The following is a 21,252-nucleotide window of genomic DNA, read 5'->3' as shown; positions in this document are numbered from 1 at the left end:
CAAGCAATATTACGAGAAATTAAAAAAATAAGTAGAAAGTGTTACCACTACCCCATAGGACGAACGACCATTTTGGGTCCCTACTTTAGGTAAGATCTAATTTCATAAGCTTAGCACTGACTAGTTTATGATAGTCCGCAGACTCTTCGGTTCCCAAGACCGGTAAAACTATTGAGGTGGGATCGGCGTCCCTCCAAACAACCAACTCAGCCAGCAGGATGCCGGAGAGGTAGCACCAGTGCGTATGACTTTTCTTGTTGCTAGAATTAGTGGCACACAAGTCTCCTCATCCGGCTCTTCGGCTGATAGTGAAGAACCCGTCACTCTTCTCGTTCCTACGGAAGTCATAGTGGAACCAGAAAAGGGTTGTCGAAGGTGTAACCTCTGCTGTCATGCATCGGAAATGAAAGTTATTTATATGGATGAACCCATTGGGGTCCATCTGGCCGAAAGCTATCTTCATCTCCCTGAAGTGATGTTTAAGGAGCTTCAGCAAAGGGACTCGAAAGCCGCATCGAAAAGCAACCTTGGAAATCCCTATTGCGTAGTCACCCAAAACAGCAGGGACCGGTGGGTTGTGGTGTATCCTATCTGATTTCTTCGACATATACAGATGGTAGGCTCCTCTGGGGATGTGATATTTGGTGTAAAAAGTTTCTATGTCAATTTTCTTGAGGGTGGGGTTGTTTGCGGCCGGGAAGGCAGCTATATTGCCAAAATAGGCAGGGGCCAAAGGAACTCACGCCATGTTATATGGCCCAACACATTGGTTAGACCGATCCATGTTCCTGCATCCAAAAATAAGGAAATTGTTAGATATTGAATACAACACAGAGGGGGAGGGTGAATGTGTTTTAAATATTTTTAAGTCTTTTTACAACTATTTGGAATGGTGAACAAATCTGTCTAATTTGTAGAGATATTGTATTTAACAGAATAAACAAAGCATGCACAGTAAACACAGTATTTTCAGAACTCAATTAACTTTGTATTAAAATTAAGTATGTCTTGCTACAAATTTCTAGGTTCTTTGTAAGTAAAGAACTCAGCTTCTGTCTTTAGAGAGTTACAAGAAATTCTAGATCTGTTTGTTACCACTAAAAACAAGGGTCCAGTGTTTACTTTATATATTAGTAAACACAAGTTTACACAGCATGCAATAAGATGTACTAAACCCTACTTTACGTTATCTCTAAAGTTTTCCATTTCTGACTTAAAGAATCTTTGTAAATCATGTAAGTCTGTTACTTTCCTTTGTCAGATAATCTTGGCCTTTGATCTTGCACTCTTCAAGCTGCTTTTGTAGACTTTTCAATCTAAGTGATTAGATCGTTTCTTGATTAATAATCTTAAATATTTAACTTGTTTGCATTCTTTATTTGAGGTTTATATCGATTTCTCTAGTTTGTTGTATAGAGAACTGACATCTCGATAAGTATAATGGCTTATCGAGATCTCTGAGTTCTCTATAAGTGAACTTGGCTTGTCGAGGTCTCCAAAACTCTGTATGTAGAAATGACTTGTCGATATCTCTGAGATCTCTATATGTATTTTAACTTTTCGAGGTCTCTGTGATCTCTAATGAGAAATTGTCTTGTCGATATCTCCAATCTTCATATCATTATTTTGACTTGTCGATATCTCTGAGTTCTCTATATGCAAAGTTGACTTGTCGATATCTCCAATCTTCATATCTTCATTTAACATGTCGATATCTCCGGGACTTCTTTATAAGCCATTTTGGACTTCTCGATAAGTCATTCTGGAGTTCTCGAATGACTTCTCTATATGACTTGATCTGTGACTTGTAGATATCTTAACTTAGAATATTTTTCCTAAAACAGATTTATTCAACTCCAAGCTTCTTCATCTTTTCTCTTAGGCATGATCTTGTTGATCTTATTCCAGAGCTTATTCTTAGGCTTGAGGATTTTTACTGAAAAATACTCCAGTCTAATTTTTAAACATTTTTACAGACTCAAGTAATAAAATACAAAATACAGAATAAGACTATCATACAACAAAATCTTAGGATTGTTAAAGTGACTTAGTCTTGTTATGATAGAGGCATGTCTTGTACAACAGAAATGATAACGGTGTACTCGGACCAAACACATCAGAAACAAGAAGGAAAAGAGAAGGCCGAGCACAATAGGCCAGATCGGTCCGAAGTAGTGAAAATAAAAAAGCTACTAGAGTTAAGGGATCAGCTCCCGCAGTATGTTCAAGGGCTTCAACGGCCCGAAGACTGTTCAAGACCACGAACACCTTCGCATCTCATCTTTAAATCCCATAAACTCTCTTAAAAAATAACAACAAGGAAAGAAGGAAAAAAGGGAGAAAGAGGCCATGGACAATGTAATAGTCTTCCCCAAATCCTTGTCTAAGGTACCCAAAATCATAAATAAAAGATTAAACCCCCCAAAACCATGGACTCGTAGGAAAACAACCATAAAACCCAATACGTATGCAAAGAGAATCAAAAGACAAAATCCGTAATAAAATATTCACTTACTTGTACTTAAAGTATATGAGGCTAGATATGGAGATTATGGAAACTAGGACTTGGAATTGCCCGTGTTGCGGTGAGTTTTCTTGTTATGAGAATGGGGAAATGGTTTGGAAGAGATATAAAAAATGAAATGGGAATAGAGGAAGTATATATAAGGACGTCTAAGTTCCAGGGATGTGACATTTACGTTGCTTGGTCTAAGAAACATTGGATTTGAAACCAACGGTTGAGATTATAGACATTTGGGATTCAACGATAGGATGCCAGTTATGATCTCGAGGCACGACATCTGTCATCATTAAGACAGTCTTGACTCCCCAAGCGGTACCCATCCAGTCCAAAGGTCCTTGGAAATCCCAAAGACTAGGGTTCATCCAATGAATGGTCGTTGGGCTGAAAAGATTGGGATTCGCCCAGGCGTTTCCTATAATAACCCTAATTTTGGTAATCATGAATAGTAACTTTTGTTGATTTTACTGATTTATAAAATTATCTGACCACCCTATGTGGGGGTTCTGTTATGGAAATTCCGAGATCATATTAGTACTCCATAATGTAAAATGAGTGTATGTAAAGGTCGCCAGAGTTCCGAATTCGAATACTTTGATTTTTCCCGAAAATCCACCAGATACCGAAGGAACTGAGTATAAGGTAACATGATTAAAAGAAATACAATTCAAGGATTTTAACAGAGGATCATTAAAGGAACACAAGATAATAAGAAAGTTTTAGGGAAGCCTAAGTAATAATATTACGGTTATGATCCCTCAAACGAACAACGAGAACGAGAGTTAAGTGAACTGTAAAATAAATAAGTGACCAAGGATCAAAATTATGCAAATAACAAGGAGATTAACCACACAATTAAGCACGAATCAAGACTATTAGAGCAAGATGATCTCATCAAGTCATAAGAATTGAACAAGTGGCAAGGAAATGATGCAAGCACGATGAGGTAAGCATTGGAAAAGATATTTATGCAAGGTTGATTATAGGACAAGTGTTTTAATTACTTAAATTAACCAAGTTTAAGCTTAACCAAGCAAATCATCACACAAATACCAAGGCAACCAAGCAAGAAGCATTCCTTCTCCCCTTTTCATTACTTGTTTTCGGCTTTTCTTAGAAAAGCAAGGAAGGGGATTTTAAAGTCCAAGCTCCACTCAAGCATAAATCTCAAGGTTTATTTCTATGGATTCCACATTTGTAAACTTAGATATGGAATTATTTTAAGTTCTTAATTCCAATGGATTCATATCTTAATAATTCACCAAAATTTAGGGTGAATAGTGTTTTCAAATTATAACTTTGTGTTTCTTGATTTCATTTGCAAGATCAAGGTTGTATAAGGATAAATCAAGGTTCTTTGAGGCTCCCTAGTAACTTTCCACCCTCCAAGAAAGGTATAAAGCTTCAAACCCTTTAGTACTAAGTTTGAATGTTGAAGTTTTGAGATGGTTTGGATGGATGAGTAGTAATTTAAATGATAAGCATGATTTGAGCTTTGATTGTTAAGTAGTTTAGTTGATTATGAAGATGTTATGATATTTCATTTGATTGCGATTCTTAAGCTTATTTTGAATGCAATCAGTATCCTAGATATGGATCTTGAGTTGTTATTTATTAGTAGTTGGTTTGGTGTGTTTTGGTATGGTAAAATTTTGGAATCGCTAAAAGTATAGCCGTCGTAATGCCCGTTTTCCTAGAAACTGTTTTTGTACTTAACTTTAGGACCCGAGCACCCACTGTTATGAACTCACCATTTCCATTCTTAGATAGGTTATGTTTTAAGCTTCATTTTGATATGTGGTTCACTTTAATCCGATTTACGATTTAGGAGAAAGGACCATTTTAAGTAACGGCGTTTCGCGAACAAACTCCTACCCCTCGATTAACTTTGAGACCATGTTTAAGGCCCTTAAAAGACTTATCGAAACACGAAACATTTATGTAAAGTTGAACAGACAGTTAGTAAAGTTCTCGCGAAGGAGTTACCTTAAAATGTTTAACGGTTAATTTTATAAAAATGGTGGAGCCGAGGGTACTCGAGCGACTAATGTAAATCCTTAAGCGTGGAAGCGAGCGTTAGGGTGTGCATGAGTAAGGTTTAGTTTCTTAAGCGACCGGTGATTAACTCTGGCTTATGTTTTTGTTCATAGGTCACCGGACTCATTCTAAGCTTAAGCCTACCCCAAAACACTCAGACAAGTTTTCTACCCGTATTATTGTTGTTGTGATGATATATATATGTGTGTGTTATCTTGAGATAATTGCATGAGTATTTTTAGCAAATCTTGCGATATATTGTTGCATGTATGTTTTAGGAAGCGTGTTGATACAATATATATATATATATATGCATGCCTGTTTTGAAATTGTGATATTTCATTGTCAAATACAATTACTTTAAAGTACAGCTTATGAGCTGCATAATACCTATGCTAGAGATAAACGGTATTTGCGTATACCCTTAGTATAAAGGACCCAAAGTTGAACATTTTTCCTAAACTAGGAGGCGATGTTCTCGAGTATATTATATATATAATTTTCTATAACTATTAATCGAATAAGGTATATTCGATAGTTTTGAATAATAATCAAACATTATTTTCGATTGTTTAAATAAAGATTGACATTTCAGAGTCATGGATTTCATCTGAACTAGGAGTGGCGTAAGTGGCCTAGTAGCGCTGGACCAACCTTATTTTATTATTCGGCCTAATGCGCCCGAAAGCACCCCGATCGGAAAGCTACGGGCTGGGTCACCGATGAATGTTGGCAGGTCAAATATTCAAAATGATATTTTGAAAATGAAGTATTTCGTAACTTTATCTTTTAAACGATAATTGAAAGATTGATCTTATACAAGCTTTATCTTGTAATCTCATCTAGATGATGAACTTTTTAAAACTAATTATACTTTGAACAACGATAATTCAAGTAGTATTCAGAAAAGATATAAGTATATTGGAGTATTTTGTAACTTCATCTTTTTAAACTCATATCCAGTAAATAGTTATCTTACACTTGATAAAGATTTTCAGTAAGTTATTGATTCAGATACTTGCATTATTGATTAAACTATATGTTATTTTGTGAGCTGTATTGCTCACTCTTGATTTATTTTTTCATCACATAACAACAGATAGAAAGGATGGCCAGACTCAAGCAGACCTACTGCAAGAGCTTGGGAAGCGTCCCGCGTCTACCCGCTGATATCTTAGTCGCCATTGCTGCAGAGGTAGATCTATCTGTAGTTTAGACATTCAGCTTTTTGGAATCAGATTATGTATAATTATAACTTGTCTTGGATATTGGAAAAGAACTGTAAACCTATTAAGTAATCATTTTGGGTTTGTAATAACTTTTAACTTATGGTTTCCAACGACTATTATTTATTTCAATTTCATCTCTGAGACTATAACATGTTGTGGAGTGTGTATTATTGTGGGGTCACACCATGCAGTTATTTATTTTTTATTTAAGTTAAGTGATATATATTGATGGAAAGAAAGACCGTGACAACCCGGATCCCCGATCCCGGATGTCAGGGTGTTACATTTCCCCTTACCGAAACCAGGGACATGTTGGAAGCTCATCTCCTTAGGCTCATCAGGTCGACTTGGGCCGATACGAACTGAAGACGTTTATGGACCGAATCTAGTTTGTCCCATGACAACCCATTTGGACCAGCACAAGATGGACGAAGACGTGGTCAATCAGTCATAACGTCCATGTTCCTTCTTTGGTGGAACCAACCGATAACTCCGAGAGTCTTAGTTAACAATCCAGGTTACATACACGACGAAGACAATTCATCTACACACTTGAAATCACACAGAATATCTTGTATTCCTATATACTAACATAAACCAGTTAACTTATTCTCATATCGGAGGTGAATCGGGAAATCATCATTCACATTATTCCCTTTACAAGCGGGAGCTGATTCATCTGGACGAAGACGGAGTCGGCAGAAATTTGGGTCTAACTCCCATGTTATTTAAACATGTTTAATTGTAGTTGCTAAGATCATGCATCTGGTACAATAGTATTAGGAGTAAGATCTTTCAGGCTGTTTAACAATCAATCAGTATGCATGTAGGTAAGTTATGCGCCGGGATCATGTCACATGAATCAATGAGCTTTCATTTGCGATTGCTTAAAGATCAGGCAAGTGTCTTTGTCACATGTAAAATAAGAAATATCAGATAAATCTACCTCTATATGTAGAAGCCTCTTCTACGGTAACTTTCCCTGAATATATAGTCAAATTATGCCTTACGTTATATTTAAGTAAGTTTACTGGTTTCTGCAAACCCACTCAAAATCAAAATCAGCTTTGCTTTTGCAGATTTTACCCTTATAGACCCTCCCTATGAATCCTACAGCGAAAGAGAAAAAAGAAAAGTAATATAAAAACAGTTTGAATTAAAGCAACGTAACTATTTACATAGCTGCATTTGCAGGCATGCTTAACCTATGTGGTAATTGCTAACTCGTTCTTTAAAAATACTAGAATGTTTAAGTAAAGACCCAGGTTCTTTGTAAAATAAAAGTTGTGCACAAATTATGTATCTATAAGATGAATTGTACCTTGAATAGATATTTTGTGAGAAAAGTAATAAGAATAAAAAACTATGGACATATTAATAACGTGATTGAAAAAATTAAAGTAGTTATCAACCAAATCGCTTTTTCACGGACCAGTGCGAGATTGTTCTGTTTTGGTACTTTGTAAAAAGCATGTAGCTTCTTATTCATCTACTGAACTGAACCATTATCTTTACTACTGTACTTTGATGTATACTGTTTGCTTTGTTGTAAGGGGTAATTTATGATCACAAAGTGTTTTCACCCCCACTCGACCGACCTCGACTAGACTGCCGACTACTCCCAGTTACCTTTATCAAAAATCATCTGGAATTCTGGATGCAAAACAGAGTTTGGCGTCCACCATGAAAACGAATTACTCTTAGTATCACGTTCCCCGTATTCCCAAAATTTTATTAAATAACAGGTATATTTAAGAGAAGTAATAGATGCAGTCATTTTAAAAATTATAAAAAAATTATTATTTTTAATTTTTTTTGAAATGTAAATAATTGGAATGAATGTGTAAATAAATGAAAAGGATGTCATATTTTAATTTGTAAACGCGTATTAATGTAAACAAAATCTCCTATTATATTTAGTAAAGTTGCTGTCTATTATACAACACATTAGTATTTTGAGAAATTTTTTTAGGAACTTAACATTTCTCCTCATTTTTCTAAAAAAATATACAAAATATTTTTGTAAAATTGATGTTCATTTATTTATCTAACAAGATTAAACGAATTTTAAAATTTTATGTCATTCCTATTTTTTAATATCAATACTACATATCCCGAAAATTAACCTAGAAATATTTACAAGTAACATCCGACTTATCTGTGAGAGAGACTGGTATCATTTCATTAATGATGAGCAACTATAACATCACGATAACTCAAAATTTAGAAATATTTTTTTTCATGAATTGTTTTGGGAAGTGTATTTCTCCTTTTCAAAACATAATCGATCAAAAAGTGACAACTTTAAATCATTTACACACATTTAGTTACGGTAGATTTGAGTTAACAATAAAGAAGAAGAGAAGATTTTAATAACTTCGCACGTGAAGAAGCTCCAGTTCCAACACCTCGAGATCGTACAAAAAATCGCCACGTGTACAATTAAGTCATGATAAAACCTTCTTCAGTTTCCTCCTTACGTATCTCCCCTTTCCTATACACACACACACATTCACCTCCATCTTTTCTCTCATTTTCAACCCATCTTAAACCAGGTAATTGACTTATTTAACTCCACTAATCACTTCATTAATCTCACAATTATTTGTTTTTATCTACAGTCTCTACATGTTTATTTACTCATAATTGAAGTTGTTGTTTGCTTTTGTATGCAGATAATCGAAGGCATTGATTGTGATTCTATATATAATGAGCAATAATACTATTGGATCGAATTTGATTACCCAGAGGTTACTTGAGCATCATACTAGAATTAATACTTCTCCTTGCATTTCTTCCGGTAATTATACTTTGTTTCCACTTGAAGCTACTTCTCGATTACGAAAACTGCCTTTATCTACTAAATTTCGCATGAATGTTGTGAGAAAACGGTTTTCAATGAGTTCCAATCGCTTAGTTATGCCGAGAGCTGTGTTGGCTACTGATTCGCCTTCTGAGGTACACTCTTTACGCTTATTGAATTAGTTTCGTGTTGTGTTTTCGTATAATTGTAGTCATCTAGTTTCGATTTGTTGAAATGTATGTGTAGTGTTTGCTCGTTTAAGTATGTTTGCTGTTTTACTGATTGTTGATTCGTAATTGTGTACTGTCATTTCATTTAACTATGATTCGGAAACTTAGTACCCTAATAAGTACATTAATGATGATAGTATTGGTATCTGATTTTATGGTCATATAAATACATTAATGAGTGACTAAATCTAATTTGGAGATGCACTAAGGACAGTGGATGAGGAATATCGTTTAGGTCTAGAAAGTGATACACATAGCGGAAATTAACTTCTCTAGATAACATACACATTTCCATCCTGTTCGATTTCATTCTTTTAAGCAGCCGTATTCGAAAATTTGTAATTTAATTTCTAATTGAAGTTCTTTCAATTGAAATTCTCAAACTTTAGATAAGCATAGTGATTAGTGCCGATGAGAAATTTGATAATTATGCAGACTGTACCGAACGTTCGAGATAAATATCTATAATATCTGCATACATGTGCTTCTATCACATTTCAGTAACAAGTTTTTTTCTTCTTTTTTTTGGTGCCTATTTACAGCTTGCAGAAATATTTAATCTTGAAGGAAATACCGAATTACAGGTATTTAATATTTAAATGCACATGTAATGTATTATTATTATTATTTTTCACTGTGAAGCTAATACTAGAAATTCTATGCACTGGTTCAGGTTACTATTAGGGCCCCGGGTCCAGGTTGTCTGTCACAGATAGAACTTCAGGTCACAAATAGTAGTGATAATCTAGTTTTTCACTGGGGTGGTATACGAGATAATAATGGGTATGTTAAAGCTTTAATATAGTATCCATTCATATAATTGTCACTGTATACCATGTTCCTAATTTACCTCTCCCTTGTCTTATCAGGAAGTGGATGCTTCCCTCTCGCAATCCGGATGGAACAAAAGCATATAAGAACAGAGCTCTTAGAACTCCTTTTGTAAAAGTAGGTACTTGGTTGTCTGTGCATGTTTAATCTTCTCATCACTTCCTTTCCCAGAGCAATAAACATTATGGTCATGGATATGTAAAACGCCTCTATTAGGCCTGAAGCTAACCTGATAAATATTATGTATGTTATTTGTAGACTGGCTCCAATTCTTTTTTGAGACTAGAGATAGATGATCCGGCAATACAAGCTATAGAATTCCTTATATTTGATGAAGGACAGAATAAGTGGTAAGCATGCATTATTTATCTAGTTTCCGAACATCTGTAGGATCCACTAAGAAAAATTAATTATGTACTTGTATTTGGTAGGTTCAAACATAAAGGAGACAACTTCCGTATTAAATTGCCATCAACTGAGAAGCTGGGTCCTAATGTATCAGTTCCTGAAGATCTTGTACAAATTCAAGCATATCTGAGATGGGAGAGGAATGGTAAACAAACGTATACTCCTGAGCAAGAAAAGGTAAGAAAGATTGCTGCTCCTGTTCAATGTATATCTTTTTAGTAGAGATATGGCTCCAAACCATTACGATTCTTATGATTGCGCCGACCTTGATATGATGCTATTTACATTTGTCACTGAAAGTCTGAACTCCAGATATAGAGAAGTTTAGTTATCTGGACGCAAGGTTATATTATGAATTTAATTTTAAATTCAAACTTAGTACTCCTAGTCATAATGTAAAGTGGGAAATTTGGAACTTGCAATGCTAAGTATCCTACATTCATGATTCCCGTTAAAGTGTTTTGACTTTCACTTAGTTAGGTTGAAATATGAAACAAGCATAAACATTGATTGTCTGACATCATATACAAGCCTCTTTACTAATTTAATAGCTTTACTAATTTTGTACCCATTTATTGTAATTTGAATTAATTAAGTAATCAGTATTTAAAATATTAGGAGCAATATGAGGCAGCTCAAACCGAGTTATTGGAGGAACTTGGTAGAGGTACTCTCATACACGACCTTCGAGCAAGGCTAACAAACAACACTAATCTGAATGAAAGTAAAGGCTGCTTATTTCTGAAAAGATAACTAAAGTGCCAAATGATCTTGTGCAAACACAAGCGTATATACGCTGGGAAAAAGCTGGAAAGTGTAACTATTCCCCAGATCAGCAACTTGTAAATGTCAATTCTTATAATTTATTATGACAATAACCTCACATATTATTGTAGTAATTTTGAGTCAATACTCGTACTTGAGATTATTTTTAGAGAAATTGATTAATGTGGTGTTATATGGGCAGAAAGAGTTTGAAGAAGCTAGGAAAGAGTTACAAGTGGAGCTGGAGAAGGGTAAATCTGTAGAAGCTATACGGAACAAGATCACAAAGGGAGACAAAAAGGCTAGTGTTTCAAAGAATCCAGAAACAAAGAAATTCTCTACCATTGAAAGGATTCAACTCAAGAAGAGGGATTTGATGCAGCTTCTCAACAAGTATACTCCAGGGCCGGTAAAGGAAACAGTCTCAGCCAAACCGCCAACTTTATCTGCAGTGGACCTTTTCTGTAAGGCGAAGGAAGAACAAAGTGGCAGTCCTGCTCTGAGGAAAAATGTTTACAAGCTTGCTGATAAGGAGCTATCAGTAAGATTTTAGTGTTCTCTTCAGGTTCCTTCCTATTGTATCTAAGTTTGAGTAGTTAATTAATTTCAGGACTCATTTTTCACTTGAAGGTACTTGTAACAAAGCCTTCTGGCAAGACCAGAATAGATTTAGCTACAGACTTCAAAGATCCACTCACCCTTCATTGGGCTCTAGCAAAAAACCCTGGAGAGTGGCTGGTAATATCCATAATAAACATTTCCAGACTGCATGCATTGTTTATTGAGCAACTGATAGAGCATGTTGGATATTTTACAGGCACCTCCTTCGACCACGTTGCCCACTGGTTCAATATTGTTGGATAAGGCTGTTGAAACACAATTTTCAAGTGCAACTGATGATGATTCAAAATTTCAGGTATTTTACATACTAGTAATATGTTTATATCTTTTATGCCAAAGTAATATTTTTTGATGATGTATGTTATCATGGCACATATTAAATAAATATAAAAAACACCCCCTTTAGACGAGAGAATTAATGAACACTGTCCTAACTGTAGCTAGAACCACTAACTACAGGCACAAGATCAGACTTAATGAACTAGGCAGAAAATGCACAGAAAACACACACACTGCTGTTTAACACAGGAGATAACAAGGGATTTTTTTCTGAAATAATCTGATTCTGAGTTCTAATTTGATACAAATCTGCAGAGTACATTTTATAGTAGCTATAGAATATTCTGGATTATCACGAGCCTACTCAAATTCCATGTATAGATATTAAATGCAGAGACTTCAAGAACTTTCTAATACATGAACCTATGGATAAATAATTGGCTTCCCAACTATATTAGAAACTTCATGAAGTTTGCACAAATTTCTACACTTTTTTCAGGTCAAGTCAATAGAGATCGAAATAGAAGAAGGTTTTGCTGGGATGCCATTTGTTCTTTTGTCTGGTGCAAACTGGATAAAGAATAATGGTTCAGACTTCTATGTCAACTTAAGTGGTGCACACAAGCAGATCCAGAAGGTTGCCTCCTACTCTTTATTTTACCAGGATTTATCTCAGTTTTGAAGCAATGTTCATTAGGTTTATTTAAAAGTCTGAGCTTATATATTTGTTCTAATTTTTATAAATTACTTAAAAGGATGCTGGTGATGGCAAGGGAACAGCAAAATTTTTGCTGGATAAGATAGCAGAGATGGAAAGTGAGGCACAGAAGTCATTTATGCATAGGTTAGTTCTCCATTTGAAAATATGTCACTAGAATTATTTGCTTATATCAATGGTTCATTTGTTAATGTATCTCAGTGAGTATTCTTTAAGAGCTTTACAAAAAATTTGACTGATAATTACATGCGACTATGAAATTGCAAATATATGATGTATAGCTTAACGTTGTCGATCCACTTTTATATGAAAAGAGCTTTGGTCCATCGGACCAACCAATAAGAAAATTGTTGCTTCCAAACTGATAATTTGTGATGCTCGGACTCTTCACAAAACCATGCCGTACCCGTGTCCACAGGACACGACACTGATACCGACACTTGGATCCGGATCCAAGTGACATTTGGAAATTGGACACATCATCTCAGACATTTGATAGCCTATCTCTATTATTTTGTTATATTTAACCCTTTAACTTTTGATATTGTACTTATTATAAAATTATATATATAATAAATATTATTTTACCCTTGTTTTCCAAAAGTTTATATATTATTTTATATAAAATGATAGGTATTTGTGTATAAAAATTATCATAATATACCAAATATACTAATTGCCGTGTCCAAATCCAAGTGTCGGATCCTTATAAAACGTGTCCCCGGGTCTTTGATTTCAGAGTTCAAAAAAACGGACACTCTGATTCGTGTCCGTGTCCGATCCTTCTAAAAGATTCCACCAGACTGCCTCAAAATCTTTTTTAGAGGATTGTGATAAAATTTACACCTGCTATCAACATGGTCCCCATTGTTGATAAATAGTATGCATGATGCATCTATGCAATAATTGTACACTCCCTAACTCAACTTGATCATTCTCTGAACTATTGAAAAGTTCTTGCTTTTCTTTTGTTCTAAGGAGGGCCTAACCCTCATTTCTAATCACTTTTGCTCTTGTTAATACCCATTTCAACTTACCAGTTATACTAAATAATGGTGCTAATAGAGATATATTTATATCTTATCTATTTTCTCCTTTTAATTGTGTCACCATCAATTTTTGAAGCCATTGAAAAAATGTGATCTTTCTTGTTAAATATTGATAGTAGCTAATTGTAATTTCCAGGTTCAATATAGCTGCAGATCTAGTCGAGGAGGCCAAAAAGGCTGGGGAACTGGGTCTTGCCGGAATTCTTGTGTGGATGAGGTTCATGGCAACAAGGCAGTTGATATGGAATAAAAACTACAATGTAAAGCCACGGTATGACTCTTAAAGATAAAACTTTGCTTTCAAATTCGTACAGATTCCACGGACTCCTACATTTTCTTTTTTCTTACATCAGGCCCTAGTGACTGACTCAATTTATAATTAATTATACTTACTGGACATTTTGACTACGAAAGTTTCTGTCTTTAGACCTTACCCTAATATTATTCTTAAACAAGTGATGAGCTTCAAAATGCATTACCTTAATTACAAATTAATAATAGTCATAAGGAATCTAGCATGACAATGCATGCTTTTACCTTCGATGGTGCAGAGAAATAAGTAAAGCTCAAGACAGGCTTACAGACTTACTCCAGAGTGTTTACAAAACTCACCCAGAGTACCGTGAACTCTTGCGAATGATCATGTCAACTGTTGGTCGTGGAGGTGAAGGGGATGTAGGACAGAGAATTCGGGATGAAATCCTTGTTATTCAGGTTGTACAAATGTTCACTTTTCTTCCATTCTGGCACGCTCTTTTCTTCTGTGTCTTGTAGTCAGAAAATATTTAAAGAGCATCTTCAACTACAGAGAAACAATGATTGCAAGGGAGGAATGATGGAGGAATGGCATCAGAAGCTGCATAATAATACTAGTCCTGATGATGTTGTGATATGCCAGGTATTAAAGTTACATTCTGGGTAGATTCTAAGGTTTACTTTTCTTAAATTTCTCACAAACACTTATTTTTTGGCAGGCACTACTTGATTACATAAAATGTGACTTCGACGTCAATGTTTACTGGAGAACCTTAAATGAGAATGGGATAACGAAAGAACGACTACTTAGTTATGACCGAGCTATCCACTCTGAGCCAAGTTTCCGTAGAGATCAGAAAGATGGTCTTTTACGTGATCTTGGAAGCTACATGAGGACATTAAAGGTTCCATTCCATTAACTTATTTACAGTAGCAGTGGAAATAAAAACTCAACATATTTTTTGCACCAAATAGTAAGCTTATTATATAATCAATGCGTAGGCAGTTCATTCAGGCGCGGATCTCGAGTCTGCAATCTCAAATTGTATGGGCTACAAATCTGAGGTAAACAAATGTACATGAAGTGTTTCGCCTAAAATTGCACACTGTTGGATGAGTAAACTATATAAATTAGTTACATAAATCGTTTTCAGGGTCAAGGGTTCATGGTTGGGGTGGAGATAAATCCTGTTTCAGGCTTGCCATCTGGATTTCCAGTAGGTCTCTTTGCTTTTTAATCTCAACCTAAACTAGTACTTCTTACATGTTGTGTAATTGTGTATGCTATCATACAGGTCTTGCTTCAGTTCATTCTGGCACATGTAGAAGATAAAAATGTAGAAGCCCTTCTAGAGGTAACTAGAAAAATTTCATTAATGCTTCTGTTATTGAGAGTTCTTGCAGGTTAGATAATCAATGCTTTTTCACTGGAGAATTATTAAAATGTTGTAATCTAGGGGTTATTGGAGGCCCGCGAGGAGCTTAGGCCACTTCTCTCTAACCCAAATGATAGGCTTAAAGATCTTCTTTTTTTGGACCTTGCTCTTGATTCTACTGTAAGGACAGCCATTGAAAGAGGCTACGAGGAACTGAATAGTGCTAAACCTGAGGTAATCATCCGGTCTAGTCATTTCATTTGTCCATAACTGTTACTATATCCTCATGTAATCATTTTACATGATGCCTTGCTGTGCTCCATTGCTTAAAATTTCATGAATATCCACTTGAATATGATTGATACGAGATATATTATTCTTGTTTATTACAAGATATACTATTCTTGCTACAAATTTTACCACGGTTCTTAACCACATGTAGACAATTCACATCGGTTGATTAGAGAGAGAATAAGTGGTGGGGCCACAGAATGTGACAAATAAGACGGGGTAAACTCTGTAACAAGTGTAGCATTATTTGATCATTTTAAGTATAGTTGATTTTTTTTCCCTGCAGAAAGTTATGTACTTCATTACTCTTCTTCTTGAAAATCTTGCACTTTCATCAGATGACAATGAAGATCTTATATACTGCTTAAAGGTAAGTAATTATTTTTGATAGGCGATTATACTTCTTGTGCGTACTTTATAGGCAGACTGATATGATAAAATTTAGTTTGAGAAGGTTTAAAGTTTTTGATGTTGAGGCCTTCGAAAGTATGTCAGTGATTTTTCAATTATTGAATGTTTATTGCTGCCCTCGAAGTTTCTCAACACGCGCACACACATCTATATACATATGATTGCCTGTCAATATTTTGTCAAACTGCAATGTTTATAATCTTTAATTATTGTTGTAAATAGATCTCATTAATATATATATATATATATAAGAGTATTTCTCATTTACTTAATTTTATAAAGAACATCAAAAGTGGGGCGCATTTATAGAACAAAGTTCAATTTTTGACTAGTTAAGTTTTATTGTTCCCGTTTATTTGTCGTTGATCTAAGCGGAGAGTTGACCTTGATTGTCTTAATTGGATGCTCTAAAGTTTTGCTTGTATGATACACATGTATATCTTTGATTACTTATTTCTAGTGTTTTGTAAAAAAAATTATTAAGAAGAATGTGGGTTTAGTCTGTAGAATCAGGTGTAATGGGTTGTACAATTGTCGAAAGATGGATAAATGCTGTAGCCTGTTTACTGACATGGCTTTCTTTCGAAGGGATGGAATCAAGCAATAAAAATGCTGACCTCTGGAGATAATAACTGGGCATTGTATGCGAAATCAGTCCTTGATAGAACACGACTTGCTCTTACAAGCAAGGCTGAGTGGTATCATCGTCTATTACAACCGTCTGCCGAGTACCTTGGAGCGCAGCTTGGAGTCGATGAGTGGGCTGTATGTGATAATTTTCAAGAACTACATGATCAATATTTTGGGAATTTCATATAACTGTAAAGTAAATGTATGCAGGTGGACATATTCACTGAAGAGATAATCCGTGCTGGATCTGCTGCTTCATTATCTGTACTTCTTAATCGACTAGATCCCACTCTTCGTGAAACTGCTAACCTAGGAAGGTTGTTAAGCCTGACCTTTTGCTAGAAAATTTATGGTTTAATTATTCATTTGGACATAGCCAAATACATGAAATGACTGACCCTTAAGTCCCAAATTGGCCACTCCTTTAGTTGGCAGGTTATCAGCCCAGTTGAAGCAGTTGGATATGTAGTTGTAGTAGATGAGTTGCTTTCTGTTCAAAATAAAACTTATGAACGGCCAACCATATTGGTGGCAAAATCTGTAAGGGGAGAGGAGGAGATTCCTGACGGCACTGTTGCAGTTCTGACACCTGACATGCCAGATGTCCTGTCTCATGTTTCTGTTAGAGCAAGAAATAGCAAGGTGGATATTAGATTCAATTTCATGCAATAGAAGTGGTAACTGGTATTTAGATGCACGACATCCACTAGATATATCTGACTAGCTTCCCAATATTGGCAGGTCTGCTTTGCAACATGCTTCGATCCCAATATATTGTCTGATCTTCAATCAAAAGAAGGAAAAATTTTGCATCTACGACCAACATCTGCAGATATAGTTTATAGGTAACCTAGACATTTTTTCTTTAATAATAACTGGTCTCTGATTAGATGATGGAAGTGATGATATGGCATATCATTGATCTAAATTTACTTATTCTTTTTGTATCTTTCAACAGCGAGGCAAAGGTTGTCGAGATTACAGCTTCAAGTAACTCGGAAGAAGTTGGTCCTTCAGGGTCTATTACACTAACCAAAAAGCAGTTTGGTGGTAGATATGCGATAACATCTGAGGAGTTCACAAGTGAATTAGTAAGGCTTTGATGTTGTGTTATTAAAGTCTTGAGTGTACTACTAGCATTGAGTGATTCGCCTTCACTGTTTTTGAACGGTGAGCACCCACCATAATTTTTAACAAGAGTAACTCATTTTTTTGTAGGTTGGAGCTAAATCACGTAATATTGGATATCTGAAAGGAAAAGTGCCATCTTGGGTTGGTATTCCGACATCAGTTGCGCTACCTTTTGGTGTGTTCGAGAAAGTTCTTTCAGATGACTTAAACAAGGTTTCCTTATCTAAAGCTTACATCTTTGTGCATTGGTTGCCCAAGTACACCTTTTATTTTCTTCCCTAATAAAATATCTGCAACCATATTTCACCTCAGCGCATGTGTTTTTCTTCTTCCTTTTTTTTAAACTTGTTTTGGTCCTTCGGGCAAGTCCCTTTTTAATTAATGCTGTTCAATGTAGCTAGTACGTATATAAACTCTTCTGTTATCTCTAGTTGGTATCTGTTATTTTATTTTTATATTCGTGCTGCATGCATGATCTTCAGGGAGTAGCAGAAAAGGTCAAAATCTTGCAAAATAAGTTGGAAGAAGAAGAGCTAAGTGTCCTCCAGGAGATTCGGAAGACAGTTTTAGAAATTCAAGCACCACCACAATTGGTAAGCTTCTATTAAATGAAGAGGATCTGAGATTGTTCACAAAAAATTCTGCTTTCACTTTGTATCAATGGAAGTTATCATTTGATAAAGAAATACATTTTATAGCCTATTGTAGTGGTGCATATAGCTTTCTGTGGGTATTGTGTTTGTTCTTCTTTATTTCTTGATTCCCAATAACTAGGTAGTAGCCGAATAATTGAACGTCTTGCTACATTTGAATTGATAAGTGTTTTCATAGTAGTAAGTGGTCTTGGTTTAGTTTAGTACTCATGGAAATAACTATTTCAGGTACAAGAACTGAAATCCACGATGCAAAGTACCGGCATGCCTTGGCCCGGTGATGAGGGTGACCAGCGATGGGATCAAGCTTGGATGGCTATCAAGAAGGTAAATTTTACCTCGCCTTGAAAGTACCAAATGACCTGCTGCTTGATGATACATTTTCTTCTTGATTTAAACAATAAAAACTAGATAGCTGCCTCAAGGAAATGCTCATTTCTTTAGCTCATCACATATTGATCTGGGAAAATGAAAAAAAAAGTGATCTGAGGCTCCAACTATAATTAATTTTTTGTGTGTGTGTGTGGGAGGGGTTTCCCCATCCGTTTCTCCAATCAATTACTGTAGTTGTAATATCACTAATGTACCATTTGTTTGCATCTCCAGGTTTGGGCATCAAAGTGGAATGAAAGAGCATACTTCAGCACAAAGAAAGTGAAACTAGATCACAACTTTCTTTGTATGGCCGTCCTTGTTCAGGAAATTATAAACGCCGATTATGCATTCGTGATCCACACTACTAATCCATCTTCAGGTGATTCGTCAGAGATATACACAGAGGTAGCCTATTTACTTCTTTTTTGTTACCCTGGGCCACCCTAAATTCAGATATAGAAGCTCATAATAACAACTATAATTAGGTAATTAGGCTCATTTATCTTAAGAAAATATTATCAAGTTAATACACCAACGTGCAATGCTAAGAAAATTATTCCTGAAAAGAGTTATCACAAGTTATACATCAATCAAGTATATAATCATCTATTAACTTGAACAGGTTCTTACATATTTATATAGTAAACTTTGAATGGCTGGATTAATGAATTTTAGTTTGTTCTAGTTCTCGTCGAAGAGGAACTAGGAAAATCAGATGCTAATATTTACAATTAACTTCCACAGGTGGTGAAAGGGCTTGGAGAAACTCTTGTTGGAGCCTATCCAGGTCGTGCTTTGAGCTTTGTGTGCAAGAAAGATGACCTAAACTCACCCAAGGTAAATTTCAAGCTTTCTTATCCTCCTCAGTGTATGTAGTTACCCCGTGTCTTCGTTAGACATAGCACGGCCATTGTGAATAATATTACTGTACTTGATTTCTGGGTAAATTTGCATCTGTCCTTATTATGATTTTTTTCAGGTATTAGGTTATCCAAGCAAACCCATTGGCCTTTTTATTAGACGCTCCATTATCTTTCGATCTGATTCAAATGGTGAAGATCTAGAAGGCTATGCTGGTGCTGGCCTTTACGACAGGTACATTTTCAGTAACTCATTTTTGGTGCATGCAGTATATCATTGCCCAGAGTTATTGTCTGAATTGCCTTTGCCAGTGTATCAAGCCGCCAACAATAAATATGTTTCACTCTTGTGGATCAGTTGTTTAATTTTGGCTGTTGTCAATGTTCCTGATGTTCTAGTATTCTTGTTCCAAGTTTTCTGCGTTGGTTGCACTTGATTACAGGCCTAACTATCCTCTTAATACAAAATATGAGACCAATAATATTGGTACAATTATATGATGATTTGCATATAAAGAGCTAGTAATAAATTTAAAACACAGCATAATGTTGCATCTATATTAAGTTGTCATGTTGCATTCTTTTTAATTGGTTTGTATTCGCTGATACAAAACCCTTCCCTTTTGCAGTGTGCCAATGGATGAAGAAGACAAAGTAGTTGTTGACTACTCATCTGACCCTATAATTATCGACCCTAACTTCCAGAAGTCCATACTGTCTAGCATTGCTCGTGCTGGAAGTGCAATCGAAGAGCTCTATGGATCTCCTCAGGACATTGAAGGAGTGGTGAAAGATGGAAAGATCTATGTTGTTCAGACAAGACCGCAGATGTAAACAAAATTCTGGTATTTAGATATAAATATTTTTCAGAGGCAAGAAACCGAAGATTGTCTCTACCAAATAAGTTTCTAGGAGCATTCTTACTCTTATAGCCTCCAAATCCAAGAAATACTCTAAAATGATGAATTGAAAACACAAGCTTGCAGCGCAGTTCAAGAAATACCTTAAAATGATGAAAGAGAAGCAGAAGGTTGCTCTACAAGGTCAAAAATATAATCAGCTCAAACAAGAAAGAGCTTTACAGTGTAACATTATGAAAACTTTAGTTTACATGTATAAACTTTAATAGAGTTTATTTGTTAACTGTGTTGTATGATAGAATTATTTGTTGTATAAGCAACTCAATAAAGGTTGAGTATTCATGCCAAAAAATAGTTTAATAGTTGATCTGCCAATTGGTCGTTAGTATTCTCATTTTCCTGGTATGCCCTCCATTTTGGTTACAAGACAATCCTGTTCAAACATAAACATGTTCCCATGTTATTACAGGGGTGATATTCGATAAGAAAGATGTCTTGACAATTTAGGTTCTATATGAAAGAGAGATGTAATCTACTTATTTACAGCAGTAAATCATTTTTAAATTAAGCAACTTATCCTAATACAAAGGACATCCTTCAGCTGAAACATTCATCCACACTTCATTGATACAGTCAGAAAGATGAAACGAAACATTATACTGTGCAACAGCAAATGCACTTTTATCTTCTAAAATCACACTGTTTTTGCCCTTTGCACTGCTTAAGAGTTTGTCCAAGCTACTGATAAGACCAACTTTTTGCTTATTAATGTTTGCATCTTTCGCAAACCCTGAAACTTTCCTTACCGCAATACAATGGCTTCTCCATTTTTCAACCTGCAGGTTTATAGAACCTTACGTAATGGTTAGAACTGTTAATATAGGAGCAGTTTTCTTCAGCCGCAATGAATTTGCATTAG

General features: G+C 35.3%; 1 protein-coding gene across 2 annotated transcripts; it reads left to right on the top strand.

Moving 5' to 3' along the window:
* The first annotated feature begins 8,191 nt into the window (after positions 1-8,191).
* On the top strand, positions 8,192-20,708 carry LOC141672117 (alpha-glucan water dikinase, chloroplastic). 2 transcript variants are annotated; one of them, XM_074478614.1, is made up of 33 exons: positions 8,192-8,342; positions 8,463-8,745; positions 9,363-9,404; positions 9,494-9,603; positions 9,690-9,768; positions 9,910-10,001; positions 10,083-10,236; positions 11,027-11,365; positions 11,455-11,562; positions 11,642-11,740; positions 12,224-12,361; positions 12,480-12,568; positions 13,628-13,762; positions 14,043-14,205; positions 14,300-14,389; positions 14,466-14,651; positions 14,749-14,811; positions 14,901-14,963; positions 15,042-15,101; positions 15,204-15,356; positions 15,700-15,783; positions 16,413-16,589; positions 16,665-16,771; positions 16,883-17,096; positions 17,196-17,299; positions 17,413-17,545; positions 17,673-17,798; positions 18,068-18,178; positions 18,467-18,565; positions 18,845-19,018; positions 19,358-19,450; positions 19,593-19,708; positions 20,103-20,708. In XM_074478614.1, exons 2-33 carry the CDS (start codon positions 8,497-8,499, stop codon positions 20,305-20,307), a joined length of 4,155 nt encoding a protein of 1,384 aa, XP_074334715.1. In that variant the 5' UTR covers positions 8,192-8,342; positions 8,463-8,496; the 3' UTR covers positions 20,308-20,708. The 2 variants fall into 2 exon arrangements, with proteins under 2 accessions (XP_074334715.1, XP_074334722.1); XM_074478621.1 differs by lacking the exon at positions 8,192-8,342 and having other exon boundaries at positions 8,466-8,537; positions 8,615-8,745.
* The last annotated feature ends 544 nt before the right edge of the window (positions 20,709-21,252 follow it).

This window comes from Apium graveolens, chromosome 1 (genome assembly GCF_009905375.1).
Source record: "Apium graveolens cultivar Ventura chromosome 1, ASM990537v1, whole genome shotgun sequence".
In the NCBI taxonomy this organism is placed as follows: Eukaryota; Viridiplantae; Streptophyta; class Magnoliopsida; order Apiales; family Apiaceae; genus Apium; species Apium graveolens.
This window is presented reverse-complemented; position numbering and strand designations above follow the sequence as displayed.